Source organism: Dama dama, chromosome 3, assembly GCF_033118175.1.
Source record: "Dama dama isolate Ldn47 chromosome 3, ASM3311817v1, whole genome shotgun sequence".
NCBI classification, from domain to species: domain Eukaryota; kingdom Metazoa; phylum Chordata; class Mammalia; order Artiodactyla; family Cervidae; genus Dama; species Dama dama.
Window position 1 is genome coordinate 43,183,423 of NC_083683.1, and position 11,742 is coordinate 43,195,164.

Below are 11,742 nucleotides of genomic sequence, written 5' to 3' on the forward strand. Positions count from 1 at the left end.
TTATGTGGTCAGTATGAGATGGAAGAAGTTTTATTGGACTAGGGGATCTTGGGCAGGTGTAGGTGCTGGGCGCTGGGCCAAGGTGGCACGGGCCATGCTCAGGGCGCCCTCTCGGGTACGGTGCCCACCAATGAAGCCGCTGGCATGGACAAAGACGCAGCCAGGAATTCCACTGATCTGGTCCAGGGCCTCATCCCGAAGACCCCGCCATGGCTCTGGCAGGGGCAGCCTAAGAGTGAGCAGAAAGAGGGAGTTGGTGGGGGCAAATGGAGGTCGTGAGGAACTGGGAAAGGGGGAGCAGAGGCCTAGGTTAGTGGCTGCCTCCTCTGATGGGGTTGAAACATGCCTGAAGGGCTGCAGGGTGGACCCCTAGGCCCTCACCTGCTCTGGAACGAATGGGGCTCCTTAGGCACACACTGTACCCGCCACTGTCCAGCCTGGTCTGTGTAGATAACAAAGGCGATGGTCCCTGTGGGGGACAGCCCCGATTCCAGCTGATAGAGGTGCTCCTTCCAGGGACAGCCACCCTTTGCCAGTTCTATTATTTCCCCACTTGGGTCCACCTGAAAAGGAAGTGGAGCCGGGACAGAAGGCTCAGGGTAGGAACATAAGCCCAAACAGGCCAGCAGCCTGCCAGTACTCACTAACCAGGGCCACAGTGCCTCCTCCCAGGCGCATACCTGGAACCTCTTTGCCAGGGCCTCTTCCACCAGGGCTCGGGCTGGCAGCCAGCTGTTCTGGTAGAAATCTAGTCTCTGCAGAAACTCCTCTCGAACCAGGTCCATTGCACGCTTGAACCCAGCCTGGGAATGAGAACCATGGTGCTGGCCCGAACTTCTAACTCTGCTAGGGCTCAACAGGCCAAGACCACTCACTTCCTCCCCTGGTCTTCACACACCCCAGTCTCTTCTCCCCAGGGTCTCCTTACCTCAGTGTCTTGGTTTGGCTGGTTCCAGGTGGGATTAAGCCGAGCAACCCTGGCGCTCAGCGTGGTGGTCAGCAGGTACCGAGGCTCTCCCTCCTCCCATTGGGAAATCCCATTGTCCACTGCATCCACCTCCTCCACGAAGTTCTCATACATCTAAGGCAGCAGTAAGAGAAAGGCTCTGGAGGGCACTGACTATTTGCATAAAGCTTTATAGCTCTCAAAATGTATGCATATAGAGTCTTTTTTATTTTTTATTTTTTAGCATACACAGTCTTTAATCTTCACAAGGATCCTGCAAGGATCTCCCAACATTACTTGGACGAGGAGAGAGGGAATTGGGGAATTCAGCAACTTCCTAAATGGCACAGAGCGTACAGCACTGGGGCTGAATTCAGATCACCTGATTTCTGATCCAGTGCTCACTCTACTACAGCTCAAAGCCCAAGCCAAGGCCAGCATATGTGGGGAGGGGGCTGCTGTGTTCTGAACAAGGAAGGTCTTGAGTTCCATGACGGGCTCTGTGGGGTGGATCCTCATGGCTGAGGGCAGGTAAATCTCCAGGTGGGCTGAGCAGGCTATTCACTGATCCACTTAATGAACTACAGGAGGGTCTGGTCAAGCACACCCATCAAGTGGGAGAAGATGAGTACTAGACATCAAGGGCTTGAATGTGGTCCCGGGGAAACTCCTCTGTGCCCAGCACCAACTGGTCTGAACCTCCAACCCGAGGCTCAGTTAAAACTTGGTTGTAATTTTAATGTCCAAAACATACAAACAGCTGAGACTTCCTTGATGGTCCAATGACTAAGATTCTGTTCTTACAATACAAAGGCCCTGGGTTCAATCCCTGGTCAGGGAACTAAGATCCTGCATGCCGCAGCTAAATAAATAAGTAATAAATATTAAAAAAAAAAAAAAAACCAAAACACAAAACAGCTCATATAACTTAACATCAAAACCAAACAACCTAACTGAAATACAGGCAGAACTGAATATCTTCCCAGAGAAGACATACAGATGGCCAAAAGGCTATCAACATTACTGATTATCAGAAAAATGCAAATTAAAACCACAATTGAGATACTACCTCACACTTGTCAGAATGGCTATCATCAAAAATACCACAAGGAACACATTTGATGAGGATGCGGAGAAAAGGGAACCCCTGTACACTGTTGGTGGAAATGTAAATTAGTGCAGTCACTGTGGAATACAATATGGAAGTTCCTTAAGAAGTTAAAAACAGAACTATCGTATGACCCAGCAATTCTACTCCTGAGTATTTATCTGAAAAAAACAAAAATACTAATTCAAAAAGATATATGCACATCAATGTTCACAGCAGCATTATTTGCCATAGTCAAGATATGAAAGCAACCTAAGTGTCCATCAACAGATGAGTGGATAAAGGAAATATAGTATATAACAGAATGTGACTTAGCCATAAAATGAAAAAAATAATGAAAATTTGCCATTTGCAACAACATGGATAGACTTGTAGAGTATTATATTTAGTAAAAATAAGTCACAGACAAATACTGTATGATATCAGTTATATGTGGCATCTAAAACACTAGTGAATATAACAAAAAAAAACAAACTCACAGACAGAACAAATTAGTGGCTGCCATAGGGAAGAGAGGAGGAGCAAGATGGGGTGGGGTTAAGAGGTACAAACTACTATGTGCTAAATAAATAAGCACATCCCTGGTGATCCAGTGGCTAAGACTCCAAGCTCCCAATGCAGGGAGTCTGGGTTCCATCCCTGGTTGGGGAACTAGATCCCACATGCCACAACTAAGATCCAGCACAGCCAAAAAAAAATAAACATTAAACAAAAAAAAAAAAGAACATGCTTAAACAAGCTACAAGAAAATATTTTATAGCACATGGAATATAGCCAATATTCTCTAATAACTGTAAGTGGAGTATAATCTTTAAAAATTGTGAATCACTATGTAGTACACCAGAAACATAATAAAACCTTGGGTATAATTTAGTTCAGTTGCTTAGAAACCCCTCGGCAGTAGAAGGGAAAATTGACCCAGGCAGTCTAAAACCTATTCCAGAAGTTCTAACCTAAACATTCAGGGTACTCTTCCTACCCCCTTCTGATGTCTATGTCAGAAGCTTTCTCTATCTCCTTTATACTTTAATAAAACTTTATTACACACACACACAAAAATAAACATTCACATTTATTCAACTTTTTTGGATCACACTAATGCTGTGTCATAGAGGAGACAGACAAGCCAAGATAGAGAATAACTCAACAGCCCAGCTGCAAAAAACAGAGTTGACTGCATCTGAAGTTTGACTTGTGAACTTCACAGGAGCAGGGTCAAGTAGGTGACCTCAGAATCATGGATCCAACATGCATGTCAGGGCCACTAGCCCTTGTTGCTTGCCCAACCAAAGGCACCTGAACTGCCTGCAGGGGGCGCTGGTGGAACCTGAAGAGGTTTTCACAATCAAACCCTTTCCAGTTTCCCAACTCATTGTGCCTTTGAAAACAGCGGTGCCTGAGATCCGCTGCCCTCCACCTTCAGGGCAGCCAGCACCTTAGTCACATGCTGCCAAACATAAACAGCCTGGGCTACTACCAAGCTGTTGAACAATTGTTTTCTATGTATGTCAGGGCATGCTTTACAGTTTTCAAAGCCCTTCCCCATACATGACCTCATCCATGTCTCACAACCACCCCAGAATGGAGGCAGGAGAGATTACCCACCCCCTGTGAGAAGACGGGTTTGACTGAGCGAGAGGGTGGTGGGCCAGCACAGGTCAGGAACCCTGACCTGAGCGTGGTCTTGAGTGTCACTCTAGCCCACATGGTGGAGATGCACGTGGTGGGCATCTCTGTCCTTGGGTCCCCACCTTGTCATAGAGGGTGCCCACCATGCTGTCCTCTTCGCTAGTGCCCAGCAACTGGGCCAGCAGCTTGTGCCCGAAGTGCAGATAGATGAGTCCCGCACTGCTCAGCTTGGTCTGCCACGGCTTCCCAGGGGACAGGGAGCTCATGGTCTCTGTGAAAGACCTGAGGAGCACAGGGAGGTGGGGCTGACGCCAACCGCCCCAGTTCACCCACAGTGTGTGCACGTGCAGGCACAGTGCGGTGGGGAGGCTGGGGAATACCACGGGAACTGGGAGAAAGCCTGGCTAGGGAGGCTTTGGCTTGTCCTCAGGGGTCAACACGGACTTGAGTTTGGAGTTCCCATGCATCCACTGGGCTTCCCTGGTGGCTCAGATGTCATTTGACAAGGATTAACTCAGTGCTTACAACATGCCCAGACTTTGTTGTAAACATTAGAGATCAAAAAAAACTAAGACTGTCCCTGCCTTCAAGTTTGTCTTCCTAAGGCGGATGGACAGGGACACATGGACACATGGCCACACACACCCCCCCATGCACACTGACATGAACAACCAAAGGAATGCTCCAGCTAGTTATAAACAAGGAAAGGGGGAGGGAGAGGAAGGGGCTCAGGAGAACCTTCAGGTCATTCTTGGAAGATGAATTAGTGGGTGTTTGCCAGACACATAAAGGGGGAAGGAGAAAAGGCATTCCAAGTAGAGGGAACAACATGTATAATGCCTAAGTGAAAGACGTCCATGGAACTGCAAGAAAGCAGCTTGGGATGAGGAATGAGAGGCAAAAGATAAAGCAGGAGCTGGACCAGGGCAGGCCTTGAATGTTACACTTCAGAGTTTGAAGTTTATCTGTAGGTAAGGAGGAGCCACTGAGAGACTTTAAGCAGGCCAGAGCATGTCAGAAAGAGCACTGTGCCAGCCAGCATGGAGAAGAGATACAAGATCACCTGCAATGTTCCGGGTTAGTGAGGAAGACAGGGATTTGAACAGCCTTGGGACAGAGGGTACGGAAATGGTATGATAGTTTTTAGAATAATAGAAACCACAGCTGTAATTTCTAAATACCAGTCCATCAGAATCACCAAGGAAGCACATTTTTTCGTTCTAATGATTTTTATTATTAAATATTAAGTAAACACAAAAATACCTGTAAGATACTCATAAGGTATAAAGACTAGTAACAATAACATCCCAGAAAAGATTCAGGAAGAAGCAAAACTAAATAGTTGATACAAACAGATAAGACATACATGCTAAACTGTACACAAGAGCAAGCAAGGCCATGATGAATACAAAATTCAGGATGTCGCTTACTCTTGGGAAAGTGGGGGATGGGATGGGGAAGAGGCACACAGGTACAGGTGCTAAGGTAATGGTAATGGTCTATTTCCTCCACTGGGAGATCGGTTCATGGGTGTTCATTTTATGTTTTATATTCCAGATATATTAAATATATTGTTTTACATGTTAAATATGGCACAATTTTTTTTAAAGTATATAAAATCATCAGAAAAAAGGAAGCAGTCAATTACATCAAGTGCCACAAACAGGTCAGTTAAGGTGAGAGGGTGAAGGTGACAGGTCAGTTAACCCTCAACCAGCAACCTGAGTCTGGCACTGAGGTCACTGGTGCCCTTTCCAGAAGCATTTCCAGTAGAGAGATTGGAAAAGACCCAGCTGAATGAAAGATAGGATGGATAAAAGGAATGAACTGAAAGAAAAGTGGAGCCAGGATCAGCTCTTCTTTTGAAGAATGCCTGAGAAGTAAGGGTGAGATTAGGTAGTACACACCAGGAGCATTCCCTTCCCACATCACTTAGGAAAAGTAATATGTAAACTTAAATAAAAAAAAGAAAAATAGGGAGGGAAGGAGAGAGAGAAAGAGAGAAACAGACTTAAAACCTCCTCATGATACCCCAGAGATAACCACTTTAAACAGCGTGGTGTATGTGAGGGAGGGGGCTTTGGGTTTTTTTCAGTCCCTTGTTTTCAAGATGGGAGATGCGTAAGCAGAGTTTGTTTCTTCAGGCAAGAAGTAGAAATGCTAAGATACAGAGTCCCAGAGCAGGAAGTGATACATAGGAAATGGGGCAAACAGAAGGGTTTCCTGAATTGGAAAGAGGGAGTTGATTCAGGAGTGAGAAACTGACGAAGTACACACAGGAAAAGCTCAATTTATTTTGAAAGAAAAAAGACAGGATCACTCACTGAGAAAGTCTGATGAGGCAGGGGCTTGAGGAGTGGGAAAAGAATTGGAGAGGTACTGTGGATCTGCCCTCTCCGAGGACAAGAACCATTTCCCAGGGGTAGAGTGTCAATGACTTAGAAGACAACACACACCTGAACTATCACCACCTACCACAATCACGTGGGCCCAGCAGTCTTAGGTAGGGTAGCAAGGGTACATGAATGGATTAGTCCCTGCTGGGGTAATTCAGTGGGGGTAATGATAAGGCTGGTGGGAGAAAAGCCTGACTGAGCCAAAGTAGGAAGTGAATCGGAGGGGCCTGGGGGTGTCCAAGCGAGGCCAAGGCAGATGCGAGGGCTCAGGGATGCACTGCGTGCGGAGTAGGCGGAGCATTGGAAGCATGGGAGACAGTAGTCCCATGGGACTCAAGGATGAGGCGGTTCCCTTCGCTGACAAGAACCACGGCAGTGGCTGGGGCACTGAGGAGAGTTGAAGTCAAGAAAATTAAAGAAACGGTAGTGAGTACTCACCTCTGGTGATGGTCATATCGGTGTCTCTGAGGGTCGTACTCGCCACCCACGTCGACCACGATGTCACAAGCAGCCAGTTTCTCGGGGTCTCGGGTCCGCACAATCTCTGCATCCTGCAGGGGACACAGGAGGTGAGGGGGCTGTCAGGGTCGCACGGGTAGGGAATTAATGTTGGGCTTCCAAGGAGCAGAGGAGAGGAGAGGGATGCTCGGGCGGGACACCTTTAGGAGGACGCGGTCCACCCCGATTTGGCGGCAGCCCCCGGGTCAGTTTGCGCGGCTTGTACCTACCCGGTACTCCGGCAGGAGGCGCAGCAACGCGCACGCCAGCGCCTCATCGCAGTGGAAGGTGCCGTTGTGTGTCCCGATTCGGGGCGGAGCCATGAGGTGGCTGCGGGGTCGTTTGGAAGGTGAGACGGGCTCCAGGTTGAGCTTGAGATGCGGGCTCCGGCGGGGTGGCGGCAGCAACAGCACAGGCAAGAAACCGCGCAGGAAGCGGTGGCCCATGCAGCTTTCTCCACGAGGAGCCAGTAAGGGCGCCGACCCGGAAGGGGAAGCGCCCGCGCAGCCCCACTTCCGGCTGCCAGCTGTTCCTATGGCAACAGGCAGCGCAGAGAGCGCAGGCAGCCCAGCGTTGATTCCAGTTCCTGGCAGATTCCCAAGTGCAGCCCCCAAGATGAGCACTGCTTCACTCCTGCTTATCAGGCTCCAGGCAGGGGCACACCCTCTCACCACCGCCCTCCCACCTCATCACCAGTCCCTTGCCTAATGCAAGAAAAGACCACCACTCTGCCCAGCTGGCTCATTTATTAGCATTAAACACAGACCCTCTTCTTCCCCCATTCCAGGAAACCACGTCCACAAAGTCCCATGGCCCAGAAGCAGGCACCCTCTGCCCCATTTCTGAAACAAGCTCTCAGGCCTTGGCGGTAGCCTGAGCTGCTCCCAGGGTTGTGAGCTGCTGAATCTTCTGGCTCATCATCTCCATAACAGCTGTGGAATAAAAGAAGCGTCAGACGCTGGGCAGGAGCTGAAGGGGAGAGCCCAGAGTTAAGGAAAACTGACAGGTAGACTACTACAGTTAATTAACTTTCAACACAGAGATTCACTATAGAGGGCAAACACAACACCAATTTAGAATCTAAATTGTCAATAATATGAATGTGAAAGTCGCTCAGTCGTGTCTGACTCTTGGCGACCCCATGGACGAGAGCCTACCAGGCTCCTCTGTCCATGGGGATTCTCCAGGCAAGAATACTGGAGTGGGTTGCCATTTCCTTCTTCAAGGGCTTTTCCCAACCCAGGTCTCCCGTATTGCAGGTGGATTCTTTACCGTCTGAGCCACCAGAGAAGCGCATATGAGAATAATATGAGAACCACTGGGATATAAAAACGAACAAAATACAGTTTCAAATGAGTCAGATATACCCAGAAAATAACAATGTGGAAAAGATGTTTGCCTTTAGAACACTGGTTCTTAATCCTGACTGTATATCACACAGGGAGCTTTAAAAAAAAAAACAAACACTCTTCTCTGGAATCTCACCCTGCTGATTCACAGTGATCCTTGAACAATACCCATTTGAACTGTGTGGGTCCACTTACATGTTTTTTTTTCCCCAATACTAAATACTATAGTACTACATGATCTACAATTGGCTGAATCTGCAAACTTGAAACAGAGGATGCAGAGGGGCAGACTATAAATTATATGCAGATTTTCTTCCACTTCACTAAGGTTTAGCACCCCTAACTCCCACAGTGTTCAAGGGTCAACTGTAGTTGGTTTGGAGTGGCCCAGGTTTTCTTTTTAAATTATCTGGGTGATTCTAATATGTAGCCAGGGCTACAACTGCTAGTAGTTGGCTAGTTATGGCTATATTTCTTTGCTGTGTGTTCATTTATGTGCACCTGCTCCCTCATTCCATCCCCATTAAATAGGAACTCAAACACAAAAACACATGATTTCCTTTCTCTAAATTTCTCAAGCACCAAAGGCAGTGGGTATGTTAGACACAGAATCTAAGGAGTAATGCATCAAGATACCAAAAAGAAAACCATGGTTTTAATCCAGCAAAGGGGATACTCCCTCCCATGGTTCACACTGCAATCCATGTTTGTTCTTATGGAGGGAAAAAGGGTCTGAAGAGGTGTCCAAGGCCAAGCTTACCCTGTTTCATGGCGTGCTTCTCCTGCAGAGCTGGCTGGATTTTTTCCATTTGCTTGGTAAGGAAGTCTATCTTCCTCTTGAAGAAGTCCTTGGCATCCTCAGCTGTCTGCAGGGTCAGAGTGAATGAGAGGTAACCCATTCTGCACGCTAGCTCTCCCCTTCAGAGATGCATTCTTATGTTCCCTTCCACTCACCTTCTCTACATAGTAGCCAGTTCCCACATCGATAAGCACATGTTCCACATCATGTAGCTTCCCGGGGACATACATCTGAGAAGCAAGGATTAAGGGAAAACCAGCAGCAGCAGCAGCCCAGTATGAGTCATGATTCCCTGTCAGCTAGTTCAGCTTGACCTCCCAACACCCTCCTTTTCTAAAAAGGAGGCAGGAATTCCCTGGAGGTCCAGTGGCTAGGAGTCACTGCTTTCACTGCTGGGGCTTAGGTTCAATCCCTGGTAGGGGAACTAAGATCCCACAAGCCATGGGACGGAGTGAAAAAAAAAAACAAACAAAAAAATTAAAAGAAATAAGCTACAAGGCCCATCTGAAGGCCTACAAACTCCACATAAGGAGAGACAGGGAAGTTGGTTCCTTATGGAGAAAAATCACATATGCTGATTTTGCTCTGATCCCATCTGCCATCCTGCAAGCAGTTCTTACAATTCTTACCATTATTCCTTCCAGAAAGATTAGATATTAGAGCGATTAGAATGACAGATAGATCATTAGAATGACAGAACAACAATGATTTTTTCCCGCTGCTGTTGAGTAATAAGAGTGAAAAGCCAGCCTCACTTTCTCTTTAACACTTCCAAACACGAATGAGCTAATTCCTTATGGATTTAATGTTGATTATTTAAGTAATCCCTATTAGGCTGCTATTCCTGTGTTTCCTTTTCAGCCTGTCCATTCTCAGGTAGTTTATGGGTGCCCTATTGCCATAACTTGCTCACTCGCGTAAAACATTCAACAGGTAAGACACAATCCAGGTTTCTTAGTAACAACAGTTAGGAATAAGAGCCATAATTAAACTGAAATCGAGGATTAATAAACAGAACCAACCCCTTTGTTTCCATATCCTCTATTCTTCTATTGCTTATGTTTCCTAAGTTATAGTAAAAACGTAAACCACCAGTTCTACCTCCCTACTAGGTTATATCCTCAAAGAGCAAAGGGAAATAATCACACCTCAATTCTAAATACATATACCTGGGTGCTCAAGAAGCACTAGTTAGATGCTGGCCTTGGGTTAGACAGCAGAACTAAGCTTGTGTTAATAGCAGTCTCAAAATCATCTAGGCACTCTGGAATAATCAAAATCTCCCGCCCTTTTTTGAAGGTTAGGTGTGAGGGAGAAAACGAGAGGGCAGGGAAGAGGTTCCTGCGGAAAGGATACAGAACTCGTCAGTGGGACCAGTAATTCTTTCCCTGTGAAAGCAATTAAGACAAACATGTGGGGAAGGTTAGCAGCTCCAACTTTTAGGCGTTAAAGGGAGTTTCAAAACGGCACGGCGCCTGAAAACTATATGAAAAGGACGAAAATAGGGGCAACAGGAACAGAAAAATGTCCTGGACATTTCAACTCTAGATAAGCAACAATACGTAATGGACTGCTCTCTCGTCTCAGGTAAGAAAACTGGATTAGGAGGCGGGAAGAGAAGCCGGCAGGCCACATCTCCCAGGTTCCCTTCGCACGCCTACCCCGTACCCTCGTTGTTTTTCTTCAACACGTTCAGACAGTCCTTGGCTTCCACATACTTGGTCTGAACCACCTTGAGCTGGGCAATGGACGTGGACAAGAACTCCACTTCCTACAGAGAACAGGAACGAGAGTCAGGGTGGGGGCTCGCGGGAGAAGCGGCCACCGCTAGAGAAGGGGCGGGTCCTGGGACGGGGTGGGGGTTTCGCCTGGGAATGGAATTCTCCCCAAGAGGGGAGGAATGGGGGGCAAGAGAGTACGCGTTGGGGGGGAAGGGAAGTGAGGCGGGAAAGGGGTGTTTTAGGACACCATCCCCACCTGGTCCAGCTGGTTCTTGAGCATTTCTAGCTGCGGCAAATTCAACTCGGTGATGTTAACCGACTGCGCCATGTTGGGAAGGAGGGCTTATGAAGCGGAAACCCGCCGGGTGAGCAACGCTCTAGCCGCCTCTGCGTATCTCGATGGCTACGCCTGGAGGCCTCGCAGCGCTAGACATCTCTATGGTTCTTCAACCCAGACGAGAGGGAAGCTCGCGGCGGGGCGGGGCGGGGCGGGGGATGCGGATTCTTCTGCGTGACTCCTCTTGGAATAGAAAGGGTTGCGGCGTTTTCTTTTCACAAAATATCTCAAGCCTCGCATAATCAAGTTCTAACGAACGGGATTCTTATGCTCAAGAAACTTAATCTTACTCAGGCCTTGGGACTTCCCTTGTGGTCCAGTGGTTAAGAATCCGCCTGCCAATGCAAGGGAAACGGGTTCCATCCCTGGTGCGGGAAGATCCTACATGCCAAGGATCAACAAAGCCCCTTGTGCAGCAATTGCTGAGCGCAGCCCCCGCAAGGGGCAGCTACTGAAGCCTGGGCGCCTAGAGCCTGTGGTCTGCAACAAGAGAAGCCACCGAATTAAGCCCACACACCCACTATGAAGTGTAACCCCCACTCCCTGCCACTAGAGAAAACCCGCGCAGCAACGAAGACCCAGCACAGACGCACAGATACAACATAACTACAGGGTGGTATAAACCTGGTGACAACAGGCAAGGAGCCTGGGAAGTTCAAGGAGCAAGGGACAGGGGGGACAGTAGCATTATGAAAGGGATGCTTCGCGCAGATGAAGCTAGAGTCTGGCGGTTGAGAGAACAGGAAGGAGGCACATTATCAACCAGAGCACAGTGGTAGCTTTATTAATCAACACAGTGTTTTACCATGCGCTACAAGTGAAGGATACATGAGTGTAAGATACATAGTTATGAGCTTAACAATCTAGTTGGTGAGAGGAAAACCATACATAAGTAGCAAAACTTCCCAATACGTACGTGTGTGTGTGTGTGTGTTAGTTGTTCAGTCATGTCCAACTCT

General features: G+C 47.7%; 2 protein-coding genes across 2 annotated transcripts; both read right to left on the reverse strand.

Moving 5' to 3' along the window:
• Nucleotides 1-12: 12 nt before the first annotated feature.
• MYG1 (MYG1 exonuclease) lies at nt 13-7,077 on the reverse strand. The gene is made up of 7 exons (XM_061126946.1): nt 6,808-7,077; nt 6,518-6,630; nt 3,806-3,965; nt 929-1,081; nt 681-803; nt 382-563; nt 13-229 (listed from the first exon to the last, which is right to left on the reverse strand). The coding sequence occupies exons 1-7, from the start codon at nt 7,021-7,023 to the stop codon at nt 31-33; spliced, it is 1,146 nt and encodes a 381-aa protein (XP_060982929.1). The 5' UTR covers nt 7,024-7,077; the 3' UTR covers nt 13-30.
• A 229-nt stretch (nt 7,078-7,306) lies between these two features.
• PFDN5 (prefoldin subunit 5) lies at nt 7,307-10,836 on the reverse strand. The gene is made up of 6 exons (XM_061126958.1): nt 10,703-10,836; nt 10,394-10,496; nt 10,082-10,113; nt 8,881-8,955; nt 8,687-8,792; nt 7,307-7,509 (listed from the first exon to the last, which is right to left on the reverse strand). Exons 1-6 carry the CDS (start codon nt 10,772-10,774, stop codon nt 7,433-7,435), a joined length of 465 nt encoding a protein of 154 aa, XP_060982941.1. The 5' UTR covers nt 10,775-10,836; the 3' UTR covers nt 7,307-7,432.
• Nucleotides 10,837-11,742: the final 906 nt, after the last annotated feature.

Excerpts from the sequence above, each read along its gene's own strand:
- MYG1 (XM_061126946.1), bottom strand. The coding sequence starts at position 7,023 with ATGGGCCACCGCTTCCTGCGCGGTTTCTTGCCTGTGCTGTTGCTGCCG. Across the intron at positions 3,966-6,517 it reads CGATATGACCATCACCAGAG|GTCTTTCACAGAGACCATGA; the intron begins GTGAGTACTCAC and ends TGTGCTCCTCAG. Across the intron at positions 564-680 it reads CCCTGGCAAAGAGGTTCCAG|GTGGACCCAAGTGGGGAAAT; the intron begins GTATGCGCCTGG and ends CTTCCTTTTCAG.
- PFDN5 (XM_061126958.1), bottom strand. The coding sequence starts at position 10,774 with ATGGCGCAGTCGGTTAACATCACCGAGTTGAATTTGCCGCAGCTAGAA. Across the intron at positions 10,497-10,702 it reads TCAAGAACCAGCTGGACCAG|GAAGTGGAGTTCTTGTCCAC; the intron begins GTGGGGATGGTG and ends TGTTCTCTGTAG. Across the intron at positions 7,510-8,686 it reads GAAGCACGCCATGAAACAGG|CTGTTATGGAGATGATGAGC; the intron begins GTAAGCTTGGCC and ends TTTATTCCACAG.